Below are 19249 nucleotides of genomic sequence, written 5' to 3' on the forward strand. Positions count from 1 at the left end.
AAAAATACATACAAAGCAGATTTTGACTTTTAACCCTTTGTATTTTCTATACACAGTTACCTCGCCCTGTGGATTCCACGTACTATAATGGTGCTATGGAAGAGGTGATGTTTGATGGGAAACCACTGGGATTGTGGAACTTTGTGGCAGGAGAAAACAACTTCAAAGGAGCCATTGAAAGGTCAGTTAGTGCGAGATTTTCTTTGGAATTGTAAGCTTTGATGAAAGACATATTGCTTTTGATTCAAAAATTTAGTTTTTTGTTTAGATGAAAGGTTTTGAAAGTTTATATAATGTCAAGAATTGATTTTTTGGGGATTTTTAGAGATGTCATGAAATCAGTTGTATCCAATGGCTTCCGATTCAATGGCAAAGGTTACGTGAGGCTGAGCGCTTCCAAGGTCAACTTCAAACCGGCTAAAGAATCGAACATCATCCTGAGCTTCAAGACCTACGCTGAAAATGGACTGATCTTCTTCATGGGCAAGAACCGTGACTTCATGTCGCTGGAGATGAAGGAGGGTCACGTATTGTTCCAGTACGACCTTGGGGGCATGCCGGCCAAACTGATCACCCCAGGGACGTACAACGACGGGAATTGGCACACGATCCAGGCCCAGAGACAGGAGAGGTTCGGGGTGCTCAAGGTGGACAATGGAGACGGTAAGCTGTTGTTACGCCTGTTTATTTGATTTAAATTAAATGGTTTTAAATAAAGATAATTATGTTCAAATAACGACTCAATTTGGCGGTAGGCATTGCGTGTACTCCTCTGTATGATTCAAAGTTGATAAGAAAGGTAGATTTTAGATAGAATTTGACCTTTTCTGATCTCGGTTTATTTTTGGGGGGTCTGATGGTTTATATTAATTTGATCAATCAGTCAGCTTCCTAAAATAATATCATGACTACAATAGCACCAAAATCCTCTTGATTTAAAATCAAATTCACATTGTGTACTTATATCGACAACAGACAATGTTTTCTCTTGTTGGTGTTTGAGTTTATTTATAGCACATTGTACTTGTAATGGCTAGCTTTACATGTTGTTTGTTCACAGCCATACAAGGCCAGTCTCCGGGATCACTGACTGAACTTAGCTACACAGACGACATTTTCATTGGAGGATACAACCGACTCTTTGTTCCTGTTGGGTATGTCGCGCTAACATTAATGTTCTAAGCTTTAACAGAGTACTATCTGTAATAGAGAAGAATACTACTGCTAATCTGTAGAGAATAACAGCCTAGGATAAAAATGTGAGCTATGTTGTAGTAATGTGGAATCCCGAGGTTTTGATGGCTGTGTACAGGACCTTCAGTTCAACATCAACAAATGGGATCTGAACAAGAATGAGGCGGCCAAGGGCGTAGTCCGGGGATGTCCTGAACAGGTCAGAAATCATTAGCTCTATCACGACTGTAACGCAGGTTATACACACTAGCAGTGACCTGCATCGGTGCTTCTCTATTCCTTTAATTGACATATTACTTCTTACATGATCTAAACACAGGTTATATTGTTAAATGTTAACACTGATTTTTGTGTGTCTCTATTCCTATGATTTGACTGTGGTTGTAGATCTTGAGAACTGCCACATTTGACCAGGAGAGGCGTGGGTTCATCTCCAAGGAGCTGGCAGCCAGTGTGGGTACCAACTTTGATGTGACCTTCAGAATTAAGACACTGTCCAACGCCAGCATGATTCTGTACACATCTAACAACGACCAGGTAAGAACTCGCTCCCAGATATTTAATGAAAGTCGAAGGATTACATGTAGATTATTTACTTTCTGTTTTGGTCTCTACTGTTGTTTTTATTATCAAATGATATGTTAAGTTCAGTCAATGTTCCATTTCAGACATCTGGATTCTCCGTGGCTATTTTGAGAGGTCGTCTGGTGGTAACCTCTGACCCTGGTGGTGCCCCCCTGGCTCTGGAAAGCACAGTCAATACATACAATGATGGAAACTGGCACTATGTGTCCATAATGAAAATGGGAGCAAAGTATGTTGGATGGGTTCAAAAGATGATCATTATCATACTCTTCTTTATGTGTGAGCTTGCCATGTGTGGAAGTGCATTATGTGTTCTGAGTTAAAAAAAGAAAGAGTTTATCTTGTAGGCTGATGATGAATATAGATGACCAGGAAATGGTGGATAAGACGGGAAGATCGGGCACAGATGTATTCACGGAGCGCCCTCTTTACATCGGAGGCACCGACTTCACCATGTCAGAAAGACTGGTAGCGTCCACTGCCAGATTCTCCGGCTGTATGTCTGATTTCACAATCAACGGAAAGTAAGTAATTGACACTGCATACATCAACCACGCCAGGAAATCAAGTATTAATTATGAAAAAAAAATTATTCGGATGTTTCTATTTGGATATTTATTTTTCAGTTTCTTAAATTTTGCCACCATTCCACGCCAGAATGTGCGAGATGTCTCATTCAGTGAATGTCCTATAGAGGATACAGAGATTAGTGTTACCACGACAACAGTTCTACCAACATTCCCCACTGACAGTACGTATCATATCATCACTCAGCAATCAGTTCAGTGTTGTGTGATGTCATCATGTATCAAGATTCTTCTTAACATGTCTCCTATCCATTCATAACTTTAAAAAGAAATATGTGACAAGAAATCAATGTAGATCGACAGCATTTATTATGATAATATAGAAAACATTTCAAATCTTTACTTAATGTAGATGAAACCTTAGAAACTGATTTTTGTTTGATATTTAAAAGCTGAGGAGTCAACTAAGGAAGTGACAGTGGCTCCAGAGGAGAAGTGTCACCTGCCGTCAAATGTTGACGTCGAGACGATCAGTCCAGGAGACGTGGAGGGCTTCAAGTTTGGTGACACGCTGACGAGCCGCCACGAGTATGTGGGCTGGAAGAGTCTGAGAGTCAAGTAAGAAGCATGTCCATTTAGTGTGTACTGTTCAAAACAAAGTGAAGGGAAATTTCCATGATGTGGAGCAGTTCTTAAAAGTTTGATTAAAATAAGCACCAGCAAGATTTTATTTCATTATAGGGCCAATATAGAGATAGAGTTTAAGACAACAAGCAGTGGAGGAATTATGTTGTATGCCACAGACAGACGAAAGACAGACTTCATTTCCCTTATCATGAAAGACGGCCATCTTGTTTTCTCTTTCAACTGTGGCTCTGGGGCCCTGAATCTTGAAACTGACCAAAAATACAATGACGGCAAATGGCATACCGTGGAGTTTGGAAGAAATCAGAAGACAGGGAAGATCTCTGTGGATGGGGGCACAGCTAAAGTGGGAACTTCTCCTGGTCCAACACAGTCGCTGAACCTCCGAAAGCCATTCTTTGTGGGTGGGATTAATCCAGACCTATCCTCTAACGACAAAGTCAAGAAACACTTACAGGTACGTGTTCTACGGAATGAATGGTAACGGCTGGTTCAATCACTAGGTCATGATTAACGCAATCTTATTCTGACCATTAGAATCACCTGTATTTACAATGAGCCTGAAAAAATTCACACAAGAATACTAATTTTTTTGTTCAGGGTGTACTAGGCAGTTTTGAGGGATGTATGCGTAACATGGAACAGAACTACGAGACCTTTGGTCAGCCTAATGCGACACAGAAGGTCAGCTCTTGTGTGGCCAATCTGGAGAGGGGAACCTTCTTCAACGACCAGGGAGGCTACATCACTCTGTGTAAGTCTTACATTTCTGGTGTCGGGGGAGACAAAGGGATATGATTGAATACATACAGATAACTGTCCAATGTTTTATTACCAGTACACAGATGATAAGTACTTTGTGGGTCTGGACTTTGATTACATCGAGCTAACTGTCCATTATTTTATTACACATATGATAAGTACTATGTGGGTCTGGACTTTGATTACATAGAGCTAACTGTCCAATGTTTTATTACACAGATGATAAGTACTATGTGGGTCTGGACTTTGATTACATAGAGCTAACTGTCCAATGTTTTATTACACAGATGATAAGTACTTTGGGGGTCTGGACTTTGATTACATAGAGCTAAATGTCCAATGTTTTATTACACAGATGATAAGTACTATGTGGGTCTGGACTTTGATTACATAGAGCTAACTGTCCATTATTTTATTACACAGATGATAAGTACTATGTGGGTCTGGACTTTGCTTTTAACCTGGATATCAGACCCAGGAATTTGAGCGGGGTCATCCTTGCAATCTATGATCCAGCCGAAAAAGGAGACTACATTTTCCTTCAACTTGTGGATGGAAAGGTTTGTGTTTTTAGTTATTCTGATAGAGGATATGTCATTGACATACATGCAGGGAAGATACTGTAAACCAACTTTTATTTGCGTGGGAGAAATTTTTGCGAGGTTCACGAGGGTCTCATTGTCGCAAATATTTCTCACCGTGGACCAGTAATTATTATATATTTGTAATAAAAGAAGAAGGTGTGGATAAGGTTTAGTCGCGAAAATTAGTCGCTGCGAACCAGATCATCTTTGATAAATCGCTTAATAAAGTCGTCGCGAATAAAAGTTGGTTTACAGTAGTTAGCTTGATTCTGTTTACAGTTTTGATTACTACTTATTGTACAGATATTTTATAAATAAAATGCCCTTGTCACCAAGTTTTGTGCTTGCTCTTGTTGACAGGTTGTTGCTACAGCTGACAATGGACAAGGGGAGGTCAAGACGGAATACACGCCTCGAGAGGAAAATGCACTGTGTGACGGTGAATGGCACAGTATCAGTGGTGAGTGAAAGACAGGACTCATGATCCTCTTTTTGGATGAAATTATATTTCACCAAGTAGTCCAGAATATATCCTTTTTACAACTAATATAAGATTAAAATGTTGAATAATCTACAACAAAAAATTCATGATACTGTTACATGTTTTAGGAATAAGTTCTGTTTGACATTGCCTTAGTTAGATGTTTCTTTGGTTTGCAGTAAACAAGGCCAAGAACGTTCTGTTATTGACGGTGGATGGGAACAACGCCCCCGCGGGAACAGGCGCGGTGGGATCCTCCGAGATCAACACCAATGATCCCATGTATATAGGAGGAGTCCCAGGTCTGTCACTGATTAATGATCATCTTAATCCTGTAGAGGAGTTTATATATAGTTACATACCATATATCAACAGAGCAATGGGGACTGCAAATTTATTTATTGGTTTTAATATGTGAAAAAGTTTTTCTGCTTTGTTTACTCATTATCTTTTCTTTGATGTCATAGCATTAAGTTATTTTATATTAACATTTATTTTGTTGAATTTAGATTTTACCAGGACAGGAATTTTGACTGACAGGAACTTTTCTGGATGTATTCGTAATTTTGAGATCAGGCGTGGTAAAGGAGAACTGTACAAAGCCCAATACTTGTCTTCAGGGGACATCACTGGGGATGTTACTCTGAACAAATGTCCCCGGAACTAAACTACAGATATAAGACAGCCATGTGCAATAAGCCTTACTAAAAGTTTGGTCTGTAAACAGGGTAGACTTTTAACTTCAGTGAGATGCAAAATCAAAATCAAAATCCAGTTTGAAATCCCCATTTACAGTTTTATTACATGTAGAGCATCCAACTAATAGTTGCTACCAAAAAAAAAATTAACAAAACCTTTCCCCCCCAATCGTAAAAGTGAAAATTTGTTGTTGCATATCCTTTTACATGTATTTAATTGTTATTTTGATAGCCCTCAAGAAGTGAAAACTTTTCTTTTTTCTAATACAAATTTATCTTGGAAAAACTTGAGGTGGTTGTTTTTAAACATTTTCGAAGGTATACATACCCTCTTTTATCGATTTCTGATGTGAATTTTTTTTTATAATTTCCCTTAAAAGAATCTTTGTAGTAACAGTTAAGTTAATTTTGTGATTTAAAAATAATAATTGTTAGATTGTAACATAAGATTGATAATACTTTTTATGCAAACAAGTCAACATTTTATTGAAATCATTTTATTTGAAATTTTTAACAAAAAATCTTTTTATACCATTGTTACAGCAGTTATTTTTATTCTAAATGTGTCAAAATTTAAATTAGAATTATTTTATTTGAAATTTTTGTTAAGAAATTGTTTCCCCATGCACGTTTGATATTTTTTTCAGTGTTTGATTTAAATAATTTTAAGAAATCATGAAGCTTAAAAGAATCTTTGTAGTAACAGTTAAGTTAATTTTGTGATTTAAAAATAATAATTGTTAGATTGTAACATAAGATTGATAATACTTTTTATGCAAACAAGTCAACATTTTATTGAAATCATTTTATTTGAAATTTTTAACAAAAAATCTTTTTATACCATTGTTACAGCAGTTATTTTTATTCTAAATGTGTCAAAATTTAAATTAGAATTATTTTATTTGAAATTTTTGTTAAGAAATTGTTTCCCCATGCACGTTTGATATTTTTTTCAGTGTTTGATTTAAATAATTTTAAGAAATCATGAAGCTCTTTGAATTGTCTTTCTTTCATTCTGTAATTTAAATGTTGAAAATAAACATCATCTCTTTTAGAAGAGTCATTCCAATTTCATTTTAATAATGCCCACTTTTTTGTAAACCAGTCAATTTGTTATTGGTCAAATGTATCTGTTTCAATTTCAATGAATACCACAATGCCTTGTACTAGCTAAGGTTTTGTTCTTGTTAAAGTTACTTATAATTATTCTACGATTTTTGGACCTTAAAAAAAAACTTGATGGCACTCTTCTAGAAGAATTGATATTTAAACATATTTGGCCTTTATTCCATTTTCATGTTTTTGTACATTTGAATTGTCAATTTGTAATGAAATACTTAATTGTACAAAAATATTAAAACTAGGAATCTTAACTTTGATTTGTTTTCTGTTGATACAAATTTTAACGATAATGTAAATGAGAGTTTTTGCTGACATGAGAGAAAGGTACTAGTCAATTTTTGTCTGCTTTCTGAATTTTTTGCTTTTTCAGAACCACCATATCAAACTTGACTCAAAGCATGCTTGGGTAGATGGGAATCAAGTTTATTAAAATGAAAGGTCAAGCCCTCTTTCAAGGGGATATGATTTGATATTTTTAGGGCCCCGCTCTGTGGGCGTCCTGTAGTGATCCGTCTGTCCGTCCATCTTTTCGTCAGTCGAAGATCAATTGTCCAGAGCATATCTTTTCTCCTCTTGGCCCAATCTGGCCCATACTTCACCCACAGAGTGCGTTTGGGTAAAGAATGTGCAGTGACCTTGAACCAAGCTTAGGTCTAAGGTTAAGGTCATAGCAAAATTATATAAAAATCCTTGTTCGGGGCATTGTTCTTTTCCCTTGGTCCGATGTGGCTCATACTTCAACCACAGAGTGCCTTTGAGTAAAGAGAGTACTGTGACCTTGAATCGTGTTTCTAGGTCTAAGGTTAAGGTCATAGCAGAATTATGTATAAATCCTTGTTCGGAGCATATATTCTTTACTCTTGGCCCAATCTGGCTCATACTTTAACTACAGAGTGCCTTTGGGTAAAGAGTGTGCAGTGACCTTGAAACATGTTTTAAGGTATTGGTTATAGCAGAATTCTGCATAAAATCCTTGTCCAGGGCATTCCTTCACTATCCTTGGTCCAATCTGGCTCATACTTTACTCACAGAGTGTCTATGGTTAGAGGGTGGGTAGTGACCTTGAACGAAATTTGTAGGTTAAGGGTCAAGGTCTTACCAAACCACAAAATATTTTTTTCAGATCATATGTACTTTCCACTTAGCCCTATTTGGCTCATACTTCACAAAAACAGAGCTTTTGATTAAAGGGTGTGTTGTGACCTTGAACCAATTTTCAAAGTCAAATGTGAAGATCATAGCAGAACTATATGAAAATCCTTGTTTGGGAGCATGTATTCTTTTCCTTTGCTCCAATCTGGCTCATAGTTTACCCACATGGTGTCTATGATCAAAGGGTATGAAGGGACCTTGAATGAAGTTTGTAGATCAAGAGTCAAGGTCATATCAGATTTTTAAAAATCCTTAATTAAAAAGCATATTTATACTCTCTACTTAACATATATAGGCAAATACTTTACTTAAAAGGAGCTTAATTTTTGGTTAAAGGCGCGCAGTAATCTTGAACCAAGTCAATGTGGAGGTCATAGCGGATCTCTTTATAATCATTTTTAGACAGTAGATTATTTCTCATTTGCTTAATCTTGCTCATATGAAAAAAATGTCTGTATGTAAGGGGTAATAAAATTGAATAAAAAGATCTATGCAAGCTGGAAAATTTTTATGTAATAGGTCAATGTCAAAGCAAAATTCGTTGAAATTCTTTTCATTCCATTGTCCATCATTAAAGCGAGGCCCATTGAGATGGACATCATCTCAATGTTGTCTAGTTAAAATTTTGTCGGCATTAATTGAATGTCTTATCAAAAACACACTTCATGAGCATTTGCGAGTTTATTTCTGCACGGTCACATGTAAAATCTTAAATTGAATGTCAGCCTCATGCTTTTAAGCGAGGATGAGATTGTAACAGTTACACAATTACGACTACATATAAAGACGCGTCGGTTGACAATGGCATTCTCGGGGTGTTAATTTCAACAGTTATCCTCCCAAACAGGCACTATTTATATATTAGAATTCACTTCATTTCTTTATAAAAGCAGTTAAATTTTCTTTAAGATAACACATTCAGAATAATACAATAAATAGTGCCTGTTTGGGAGAGTAACTTGAAATTGACACCCCTCGAAAACCATTGTCAACACCTCCGCTTCGCGTCGGTTGACAATGGTATTCTCGGGTTGTCAATTTCAACATTTACCCTCCCAAACAGGCACTATTTATTATAGCATTGAATCATGATTTTTTTAAGTATACACTCTCATAATTGCAGCGGTGTGTGCATGCAAATTGAGTAACGCACGTTAGCGCGTTATGAAAACTTGTATGCACACACCGCTGCAGTTATGAGAGTGTATACTTAAAAAAATCATGATTTAATGCTTATATTTACATTTTTTAACTTCTTGCCTTGTCCGCAAATGTGATTCATACCTTAAAATTCCTATCTTATCCTAAGGGTAAGTTAATATTAATGGAAGAGCCACAGTAACAGCCACAAGCGTGAACTTTGATTTTCGCTTGTGACGTTGCAGTTTACAGCGTTTAACGTTTGTGACGTCATAATAAAACTCTTTAATTGGACCTTTGACTACTTGTTGCATTTAGAGGCATTTGAAGATCACAGAATTTAATGGAAAAACACAGTAGAATGTAAATATTTATTATTATATTTTTATGTTAAATACTGAGATCTGATTGGTTTATACGCAGTTGATAATCCGTTCTATTACCCTCAGCGTTAGCAAACACACTTGGCAACGGGTAACACTATATAAATAATGCCTGTTTGGAAGGGTAACTGTTGAAATTGACACCCCGAGAAAACCATTGTCAACCGACGCGAAGCGGAGGTTGACAATGGTTTTCGAGGGGTGTCAATTTCAACAGTTACCCTTCCAAACAGGCATTATTTATTTTATTATACTGAATGTCTTAATTTTAAAGACAATTTTACTGCTTTTATATAGAAATGAAGTGAATTCTATGGCGAACTGTACGCGCATAATTTACGCGCACGTATCAATTCGTTGTGTTACCCGTTGGTAAGTGTGTTGCTAACGCTGAGGGTAATAGAACGGATTACCAACTGCGTCTAAACCAATCAGATTTCAGTATTTAAAATGAAAGTACAGTGCTGCTATCGTGAAAGTTGACAAATCCTATCCTTTCCTATATCCTGTATCCTGCATCCTATCCTGCAAATAACCTCTATCCTATCCTATCCTATCCTATCCCATACCCTCAAAATATAGGAATGCAAGTTAAATGAAACGAAATTTAAGAATTAAATGATTTTATCAATGTAGTACTCAAAATGAATTTAATGAAATCTTAAAACCGAATATTTTTTGAGCGTGATACCTTACTTACCTGTGCTACGGTAAATTTAAATCGTACGCGGGATGGACACAATAACGTAAACAAACAGGTAAGCGATTCTATTTTTGATTTTATTATATTTATGCATAAAAAACAGATAAATGACTTCGATGCACTTATTGAGGAACTGTTTAGTCACATATTTTTATCAAATTATTTTCTTATCACATATAACTGAGCGTTATTATCATTATTCGAGCGATACGTTCGGCGATAAATGTAAACACGATCTGAAATAAATAATTCCTTTAGGAAGTTTATATCGTTTATAGTTAAACCACTCGGAGTTATTTTTAAAGTATAAATTCTTAAGCATTTATAGCTACCTAACATTTATTAATTCGATATGTTCAGGTTAATATCGGACAGAAATATGCGTCACTGTTATTGGGCATCGAAGAAATTATATGAAACGTGAATTAAGCAATGTCTGTTTCTTGTATACATGTTTATCTTTTAAAATGCCGAATTGGTCGTTTATAAATTAAAGCTTTTATTACTTTGCAGACTTTAAATGAAGTAAATACAGAAATCTATTTCTGACGTTGTCAAATGTTGCATCGAATTCTCGCACTAACTCCGTACTTGCGTACGGATTGACAAAGATGTAGCGCCGACATTTTAGCGCGCATCAATGTGATGCACCGCGTTCATGATATAATAATTATTCTTAAATGGTTTAACTTGTAAAACGTATTAAATTGACATTTAAAATACATTGTTAAGCTAATTTTCGTTTCGCAAAATAACTCTGAAATTTATACTCGAATCTGATTGGCTACAGGATGCAGGATAGGATATAACTTAACTTTTATATTTCTATCTTGTATCGTGCATCCTGCATCCTATCCTATCCTTGTCAACTTTTAGGATAGCAGCACTGTATAATAAAACAAATTGTTACATGCGCGTATATTATGCGCGTCACGTCATTTCTATATAAAAAGCAGTTATAATTTCTCTAAAATTAAGACATTCAGTATAATAAAATAAATAGTGCCTGTTTGGGAGGGTAACAGTTAAAATTGACACCCCTCGAAAACCATTGTCTTCCTCCGCTTCGCGTCGGTCGACAATGGTATTCTCGGGGTGTCAATTTCAACAGTTGCCCTCCCAAACAGGCAGTAATTATATAATATTTCCAACCAAAACGTGAAAGCCTTAAAGGGGCATGGTCACAATTTTGGTCAAAAATTATTTTTCCAATTTTAATATTCACTATGCTTCAGAAAGGCGTTTTTTTATAAGGCAACCGAAATTTGAGTGTCATTTGTTGAGTTATAAGCGAGTTGCACAGCTTGAAAATCTTCGCTCTGTAAACAAAGCGTTTGTTTACATTTTGAACGTTGAAGTAAAGATTTCAGTTTTAAACCTAAATCGAATGTGTTAAACGTTAGGAACTGTTTATCTATGCTAAAGATAAATAAAAAGATAGACAAATCAGCCGGAAAAGATTTTTAACTGGTAAATTGAACCTATGTAAACAAAAGCAGGGCACGAGCTTTGTTTACATGACAAAGAATTGTGAGGCCTGTATCCTGCTTATAACTTTACGAATGACTCTCAATTTTATTTTGTTTGAGCATTAGAAATGCATTTCTAAAGCATTGTAAGTAATGAAAACATAAAAATAGAATTTTTCCAAAATCGTGACCATGCCCTTTTAAGATTATCAGAGATTCCACCCTCTCTAGCCACCTGCTTTAAACCACCAAATTTGTACGTTGTATTACGTATACGTATAGCCCTGACTTTTTATCTCAGAATATAAAGGGTTCATCAAATAATTATGATCTATCTATTAATGAAGTTTGCATGTACTTTGTAAAAAAAAGTTCTAAAACAGTCAGTTAATAGTAAATACATTTATTTACTGAATGGTTAAAGAACTGCAATTGACATGCATCTTTGAAATGCTATAATACTCAATGGGAAGACAATTACAGCATGAGTAGCATCGTATGAAAGGACTAAGTGCGGTTTTATGCAATTTTTGCCCCCCCCCCCAAAATCAAAGTTTCAGAAAGAGCTTTAAAATAAGGTGAAAGATAGTTAAAACCATATTGGAAATAAAGATGTAAAAGGTTATCACCACAGTGACGTCATAATGTAGAAATGACGTCATGAATATTGCATTATTTTGATAAATTGATGTTTTGTAGCAAAATATGGGTGTTTTCCGATGGTTTTTCGACTGGGAAACATCGAGCGCAGGCTTGCTCGAGTACCATTTTATAGTATAATATGTATAACTATCTGAAGAAAAACATATGTTAAAATCGCACTTGAGCAGACCTGCGCTCTATACTTCCGAATGCAAAATATAGAGCAAAAATGAGAATATCTTCATTTGTTTGCAAATTTGCGGGAATTAGGTCATTTAAGTGACGTCATAGATAAATAGCGAGTGAGCAATGATGACTAAAATCAAGATTAAAGTTATAGGCATCTTCTTTACAATGATTTGTGAAGATTTCATTTTTATACGATACTATTTAAAAATTGGTTGAAATCGGGGGCAGATATTTGACCATACCGCACATAGTCCTTTACAATTTGAACCAAAGTACTGAAAGTCTCAAAAGTCGCCAGGCTATTAGGATTTTAAATCAAATATCAATGTCTCATCAGACAATTTACTTTGAACAGAGTGATTTTAAATATTCAAGCACTTACATTCCTTCATATCTAATGTCGTCCCAACCGAAGAAATATGTGTGCTCTCTTATCACTGTTCAAACAGTTTTGAATGCAGGTTTTTTAAATGAATAATCGATAATATCCTTGTTTACTATTTTGGTTGTTTTACAAACATCTGACTGTTACTATGTAATTATGGTGAAGAAATAACATTTTACTTTCGTTTTCAGCTCACCTGAGCTAAGTTGAACCATTATTTTTCCGAACTTGGCACAATTCATCTTTAAGTGTAGGGAATTCAAGTTTGTTAAAATTAAAGGTCACATCCTCTTTCAAAGGGTGATACCGGTAATTACATGTAAGAATGATAGTAAAGGACTATGTGCGGTTTTATGCATTTGATGCCCCCAAAATTAAAGTTTTATAAAGCGTTTTAAAAATAAGGGTGAAGACAGTTAGAATTATATTATAAATAAGGGTGCAAAAGGTTATCACTACAGTGACGTCATAGTGTAGAAATGACGTCATGGCGATAGGAAGGGGCAATAATGGGCAGAAGCGCAAAATGTAAAGAAAAATCTTTATAAATTTTCTCATAATCATATTGGCCTGAAAAGCTGCAACATGTGTGGAAGCATTCTCGGGTACTGTAGATTCAAGTTTGTTCAAATCATGATCCCTTATGGCAGAGTATTGCCACAATCGATCGAGGCATTTGACAAAAAAAAGGTGAAATCTTGTGCGATAGCATCCTCAGGTACTGTAGAATTGTTCAAAAATGGTGGGGGGGGGGTACCTAATATTTTCTTAGGTATATGAACAAAATACCATTGAAAATCTTCTCATAAACCAATTGGCTAGAAAAGCTAAAACTTGCATGAAAGCATCCTCGGGTACTGTAGACTCATGTTTGTTCAATTATGATCCCATCGGGTAGGGAAGGGCCACAATGTTGGTCAAATTTTGAAAAAATCTTTAAAAATATCTGGAAATTTGGCCAAAAAAGCTTAAACTTGTGTGTAATCATCCCAAGGTAGTACAAATTCAAGTGTGTTCAAATCAAGATATGTGAGTGCAGTTTGGGGCTACTATGGGAGTTTTTTTTCCACAGAGATATAGATGTATGGAAATGTTTATTAGGAAAGCTGTTACTTGTATAAAAGCAACCTCAGATAGTGTAAATAAATGTTAGTTATACTCGTTATCGCAGGTTAAATTTTTATCTAAGAAAATGTTTTGAGTTTATTCTAAAAAAATCAAATGTTATAATAAATGGTATTACTTGAACTTATACGCAAGCATTTTGACACCCACACACACACACACACCCACCCACCCACACACAATGTTTACATATGAATATCTGGAGAAATATTCGAAAATCTGTTGATTCAGGATAAATTCTACTTAATTTTTTAAGACTTCATAAATTTATTTATTACGGCTTTTGTAGCTCAGGTGAGCGGTGTGGCCTATGGGCATCTTGTTACAAGATGGGAGTTCAAACCACATATATATGTATTATCGCATAGAGGTAATCGAAAATGTAGCGTTCGTTACCATGGCAGTCACGTGATATCTAGAAAGAAGGTAAAGAGGGTGTCAGGTAGACTGGTCCTCTGTCTCTATCGTACGAAAGTATATCGCGCATATCAGACATGCATAGCCAGTCTAGGTGTCAGGAAGATATTCCTACTGTTTTATGAATGTATGTACTTGCAGACATCTTCTGTCTGAAAAAAATATCAGGACCTATTGCTCAAATTACCAACAATCTGAGAATGCTTTCATTTAAATCCAGCCGTCAATGACAAATGCATGACTATAATTAGGGAACAAATTTACCTAGATACGAGGAATAGATATGGCCGCTTCAAGTGTTTTGGATTGTCCGATTTGTTTGGAAAAATTGAGGAATCCAAAGTATCTACCTTGTCTGCATACGTTCTGTGAATTGTGTATACAGTCATTTATTGAATCGTCCATATCAAATTGTGTCAAAAAACACAAGACAATATCGTTTGATTGTCCGGTTTGTCGACTCGTCATACCTCCGCCAGCCAATAACTTATCAGCCAAAGAATGGGCAGATCAGCTGCCAATAAACCACATGATTTTGTCCAATTTGGAATCGTTTCAGAAACAGAGAGTTTCAGGACAAGAACTTTTCTGTGATTCTTGTAGACAAAACAGTGAGCAAGTTATTGCAACAGTCCGATGTAAGCAATGTAGAGAAAACCTTTGTGAGGCTTGTTTTAAATTTATCCACAAAAGGGTAAAGGCATTTGGACTGCACACATTTATTGACTTACGATCAACAAATGCAGAAATTGACACTACAGATGAGCCTGGAAATTGTTTGGTTCACACAGATAAACCAATAGAAGTGTATTGCTCTGACGATGGAAAACTTGGTTGTATCTACTGTTTGACCACTATACACAAATATTGTAAAACCGTGTTATCATTGGATGAAATTAACGAGAAGGACTTAATAAACTCCTCAGAGAGTGTCATTAATGAAACAAAAAAGATGAGAGATTTGACCTCATGTTATATTCTAGACACTAAGAAAAATATAAATGAACTCAATCAGGAAAAAAATGAGGTTTTGAAAAACGTTGCCAAAAACATCGAGGGCATAAAACAACGACTTGATTCCTTGCTTTCCGAGTTAAAAAAATCATTAAGAAGTACATACGAGAAGGAAACATCTGATCTCTCATTGGTACTGAAAACACTAGAGGATTTTGACACAACCCTCTCACAAAGTGAGAACATTGCATCAACCTTTATGCAGAGTGGAACAAAGAAACAAATTTTTATAGCAATGGAGAAAATGAAACTTCAATTATCTGATCACTTGGAAAGAATGACAACTAAGACAAAGGACTTTAAAAGATCCAAAGTCAAGTGGACTTATATCGATGTAATAGAAAGTTTGAATGAGTTGACAAAATTGGGTGATCTGGAGTGCATTATTGAGAGCTTTGACTTTATTACACCAATAAAAAAGTTTTACAAGGCCATGGAAAAAAACGAAGAAATAGGTAATATATTTTTTGTCCTTTTTAGTCAATAAGTACATTTGTACAAGCAGCTTTTAAGCGTATACGAGGTCTATTTGAACATATGACACTCCATTCAATTTTTATTTTTATTGAGAGTTTTTAGGGAGGGGGGGGGGGGGGTGAAGATTGGCGCATACTCTGAAATATCCCCAACAAAGTTTAAATAATAGAGAGGTTAAGGAAACAAACGTGTAGGAAAGGAAAATATTAGCATTACCTCATCAGTTAGTGTAATGACGACGAATTTTTCTTAAGCCTGAATATATAATGCGAATAACTATACCAAACATACCAAACATAAATTTTCATTATAATTAAATGTGTTAGTTAGTGGAGATTTATTACACGTATCTCTTTCTAAAAAAACATGTAATGAATCTAGCTATTGTTTAATTCATCTGTGATATATAAGAGTTAACATATATAAAACTAGACACGATCTCGTTGCGAGCAACGAAGAGGTCTTCAGTCCGATTTTTAGAAGGAAATGTGACATCATCGACTTTGATTTTCGACAACAAAACATGATATGGAAAATGAAGAGAAGTACTAATTAATGCTTTTTGTATCGCTTTTTATAAGTTATCTTACATTGATTTTTAAAATACTTGTATTTCTTCCAATTAAGATAGAAAAGATTAAACTTGTTTACCTCTGGCCCCTAAAACCCTTATTAGGTAACGCAAGAGAAAACATTATATTGTTAGGATATAAAAATGTATTATATCTAATTCAGCTTTAATAACATTTCACAAAATAGCCCTCAGTAAAGGACTATAGATATGGAGGATCAAAATTTTAGACTTTTGACACCTAAAAACCCCTAATTAAGTAACACATGATAAAATCATTCCATTGCTTGGATAAATAACTCTAAGATAAATATATTTGCTACTATAACATTTTATAAAATATATTTCAGTAAAGGGCTACAGATGAATGACTTTAGAGGCCTTTGATCTCCAAATGTAGGGGCCAACCCCTTTTTATTAAATGAAATGACATTTAATTCTAAACACATTTTGTTCAACAAATGTTTAGAAATTCGTTACCGTTCTTGCATGAGGTATATGGGTAAGAACGTTTTAGGGGCCGATCCCTTATCTCCTTATAGGGACCGTTTAACAAAATTTTGAAGGTTGAATATTGTTAAGAACATCATTTTGAAAAACTTTTCTTCTGTACTGCATTTCAAAATATCTTTCCTTTCTGAGATATGGGTGATCAAAATTTTGGACTTTTCGCCCCTAAAAACCCCTAATTACATAACAAATGATAAAATAATTGCATTGCTTGGATACATAAATGTGAGATAAAAATATTTGCTTCTATTATATTTCACAAAATATATCTCAGAAAAGAAATACAGATGAAAGACTTTAGAGCCCTTTGGTCCCCTAGTTTGGGGGACCAACCCCTTTTTCTTGATTTCAAATGAAAGTTCTTGTAAATTAAAACTTTTTTACATTATATGTCTTAACAAAATATTTTTCAGAAAAGAGATAAAGAAAACCAGAAAAAATTAGAACGTTTTTTTTTAAATCTCAATTCTCGGGTCCAGGGGAACTTCAGTGCCTTTCAAGACAGATCAAAATGAAAATAAATTACAAATCTACAATTTTTTGTTTACTATCCCTGAAAGTTTGAACTCAATATCTTTTATAGTTAAGGAGAACTTGGAGGGACAAGGCACCCCTCTAAAAATCACTAAAACGGCAATTTCTAAAAAAAAGAAGAGACTTCATCGATATAATCAGAAACCTTTAGGGTTTAGATCACTATCTATCAGATCTGAAAGTTTCATGAAAATCGGTCGAGCCGGTTTTTTTTTTAGAAATCGTGTGAACAAATTTTGTAAAAAAAAGAAGGAAAAAACTAGACACGATCTCGTTGCGAGCAATGAGGAGGTCTTCCGTCCGATTTAAGAACTTGAGATACATGTATGACCTTGACTTTGCTTTTTAACAGCTACACATAATTTGGAAATAAAAGAAAGGGGTCTTCATTTTACTCAGACTCTTTTATTTCCGTAGTAAGCGCTCTGGTTGAAAACATTTAGATCCCTCTTTGTTCCTAATTTGAGGGACCATCCTCATTTTCTTCAACAAGTGTTAAGAATTTTTTTTCCATTTTTAAGATATTGGGAATATATTTTGACCCCTTTTGGTCCCCAATTTTAGGGGACAGCTCCTTTTTCTTGATATTAAATGAAAGGGAATTTAAAACTAAACAAATTTTGTGCATCAAGTGTTTAGACATTTTTTAATGTTCTTGAGATATTTGAGATAGAATTTTTTTAAGGACCGATCCCTGAATTCCTTCTATTGTCACCGTTTAACGAAATTTTGATGCTTAGATATTGTTCAGTAGATAATTTTGAGCATCTTTTCTTCTATACTGCTTATCAAAATATATTTCCTTTACGAGATAGAGGTGATCAAAGTTTTCATATCCTGACCTCTAAAAAATCTTAATTACCTTACACACGAGAAAAATATTATATTCTATTGGTACATGACAGTAAGTCCCTTTTTTCTTAATATGAAATGAACGGGAATTTAAAATTAAACGCATTTTGTTCAACAAGTGTTTAGAAATTATATACCATTCTCGAGATATCTGGAAAAAAATATCTTAAAGGGGCATGGTCACGATTTTGGTCAAATTCTATTTTTCTGTTTTTATTATTTACAACGCTTTAGAAATGCATTTCTAAGAATCAAATGAAATTTAAGAGCCAGTCTATATGTTTTTAGCAAGATACAGAGCTCACAAATCTGTGTTACGTAAACAAGGCTCGTGCCCTGTTTTTGTTTACATAGGTTCAATACACCAATAAAAAAAACCTTTTTCAAGCAGATTTTTCTATCTTCTTATTCATTTAAAGCATAGATAAACAGCTCCTAATGTTCAACACATTTTAGGTCTAGAATCAACATTCAAAATGATTTATTGATGAGATGAAGAATATTTAGATTGATCGAATGTATAAACATGATAAATATATGTTATTAAAAGTGTGAAGAAAGTCAGTGACTTTGCATGACCAAAATAATTTTGTGTTTAATTAAAAGATTCGTTATTATCTTTTTTATTAATACACAAACTTTGCATAATTCTCTACCTTAAGCATTAAATCATTATTTTTTGAAAGATGTGGTAACGCGCGCGTGAAAATTTGTTTGCACACACCGTTGCAGTTATGAGACCACATTTTCCCAAAAAAAAATAATGATTCAATGCTTATATTTACGTTTTTAACATCTTTTCCCTCTCCGCAAATATGTTTTATTTTTAAAGGGGCATGGTCACGATTTTGGTCAAATTCTATTTCTCTGTTTTTATTATTTGCAATGCTTTAGAAATGCAATTCTAATGATCAAATGAAATTTGAGAGTCAGTTAAGTTTTAAGCAAGATACAGAGCTCACAAATCTGTGTCATGTACATTGTAAACAAGGCTCGTGCCCTGTTTTTGTTTACATAGGTTCAATATACCAATAAAAAACCTTTTTCAAGCTAATTTTTCTATCTTCTTATTCATTTTAAGCATAGAT

The 19249-nt window shown here is 34.7% G+C and overlaps 1 protein-coding gene across 2 annotated transcripts in view; it reads left to right on the top strand.

Annotated features, from left to right (window-relative positions):
* The window catches only part of LOC105335256 (laminin subunit alpha), a 43861-nt gene extending 38305 nt beyond the window's left edge, over positions 1–5556 (top strand). The window contains exons 59-73 of one of the 2 annotated variants that reach the window (XM_066065026.1): positions 57–181; positions 326–663; positions 1061–1154; positions 1276–1393; positions 1582–1731; positions 1863–2008; positions 2127–2303; positions 2406–2530; positions 2759–2924; positions 3048–3408; positions 3552–3705; positions 4137–4273; positions 4658–4757; positions 4958–5080; positions 5288–5556. In XM_066065026.1, coding sequence (XP_065921098.1) covers positions 57–181; positions 326–663; positions 1061–1154; positions 1276–1393; positions 1582–1731; positions 1863–2008; positions 2127–2303; positions 2406–2530; positions 2759–2924; positions 3048–3408; positions 3552–3705; positions 4137–4273; positions 4658–4757; positions 4958–5080; positions 5288–5445 — 2472 coding nt within the window. In that variant the 3' untranslated portion in view covers positions 5446–5556. Of the gene's footprint in view, positions 1–56; positions 182–325; positions 664–1060; positions 1155–1275; positions 1394–1581; positions 1732–1862; positions 2009–2126; positions 2304–2405; positions 2531–2758; positions 2925–3047; positions 3409–3551; positions 3706–3932; positions 4055–4136; positions 4274–4657; positions 4758–4957; positions 5081–5287 lie in introns of those variants that run through there. The other variant, XM_066065027.1, reaches the window with a different exon arrangement.
* Positions 5557–19249: the final 13693 nt, after the last annotated feature.

Source organism: Magallana gigas, chromosome 7 (assembly GCF_963853765.1).
Source record: "Magallana gigas chromosome 7, xbMagGiga1.1, whole genome shotgun sequence".
In the NCBI taxonomy this organism is placed as follows: domain Eukaryota; kingdom Metazoa; phylum Mollusca; class Bivalvia; order Ostreida; family Ostreidae; genus Magallana; species Magallana gigas.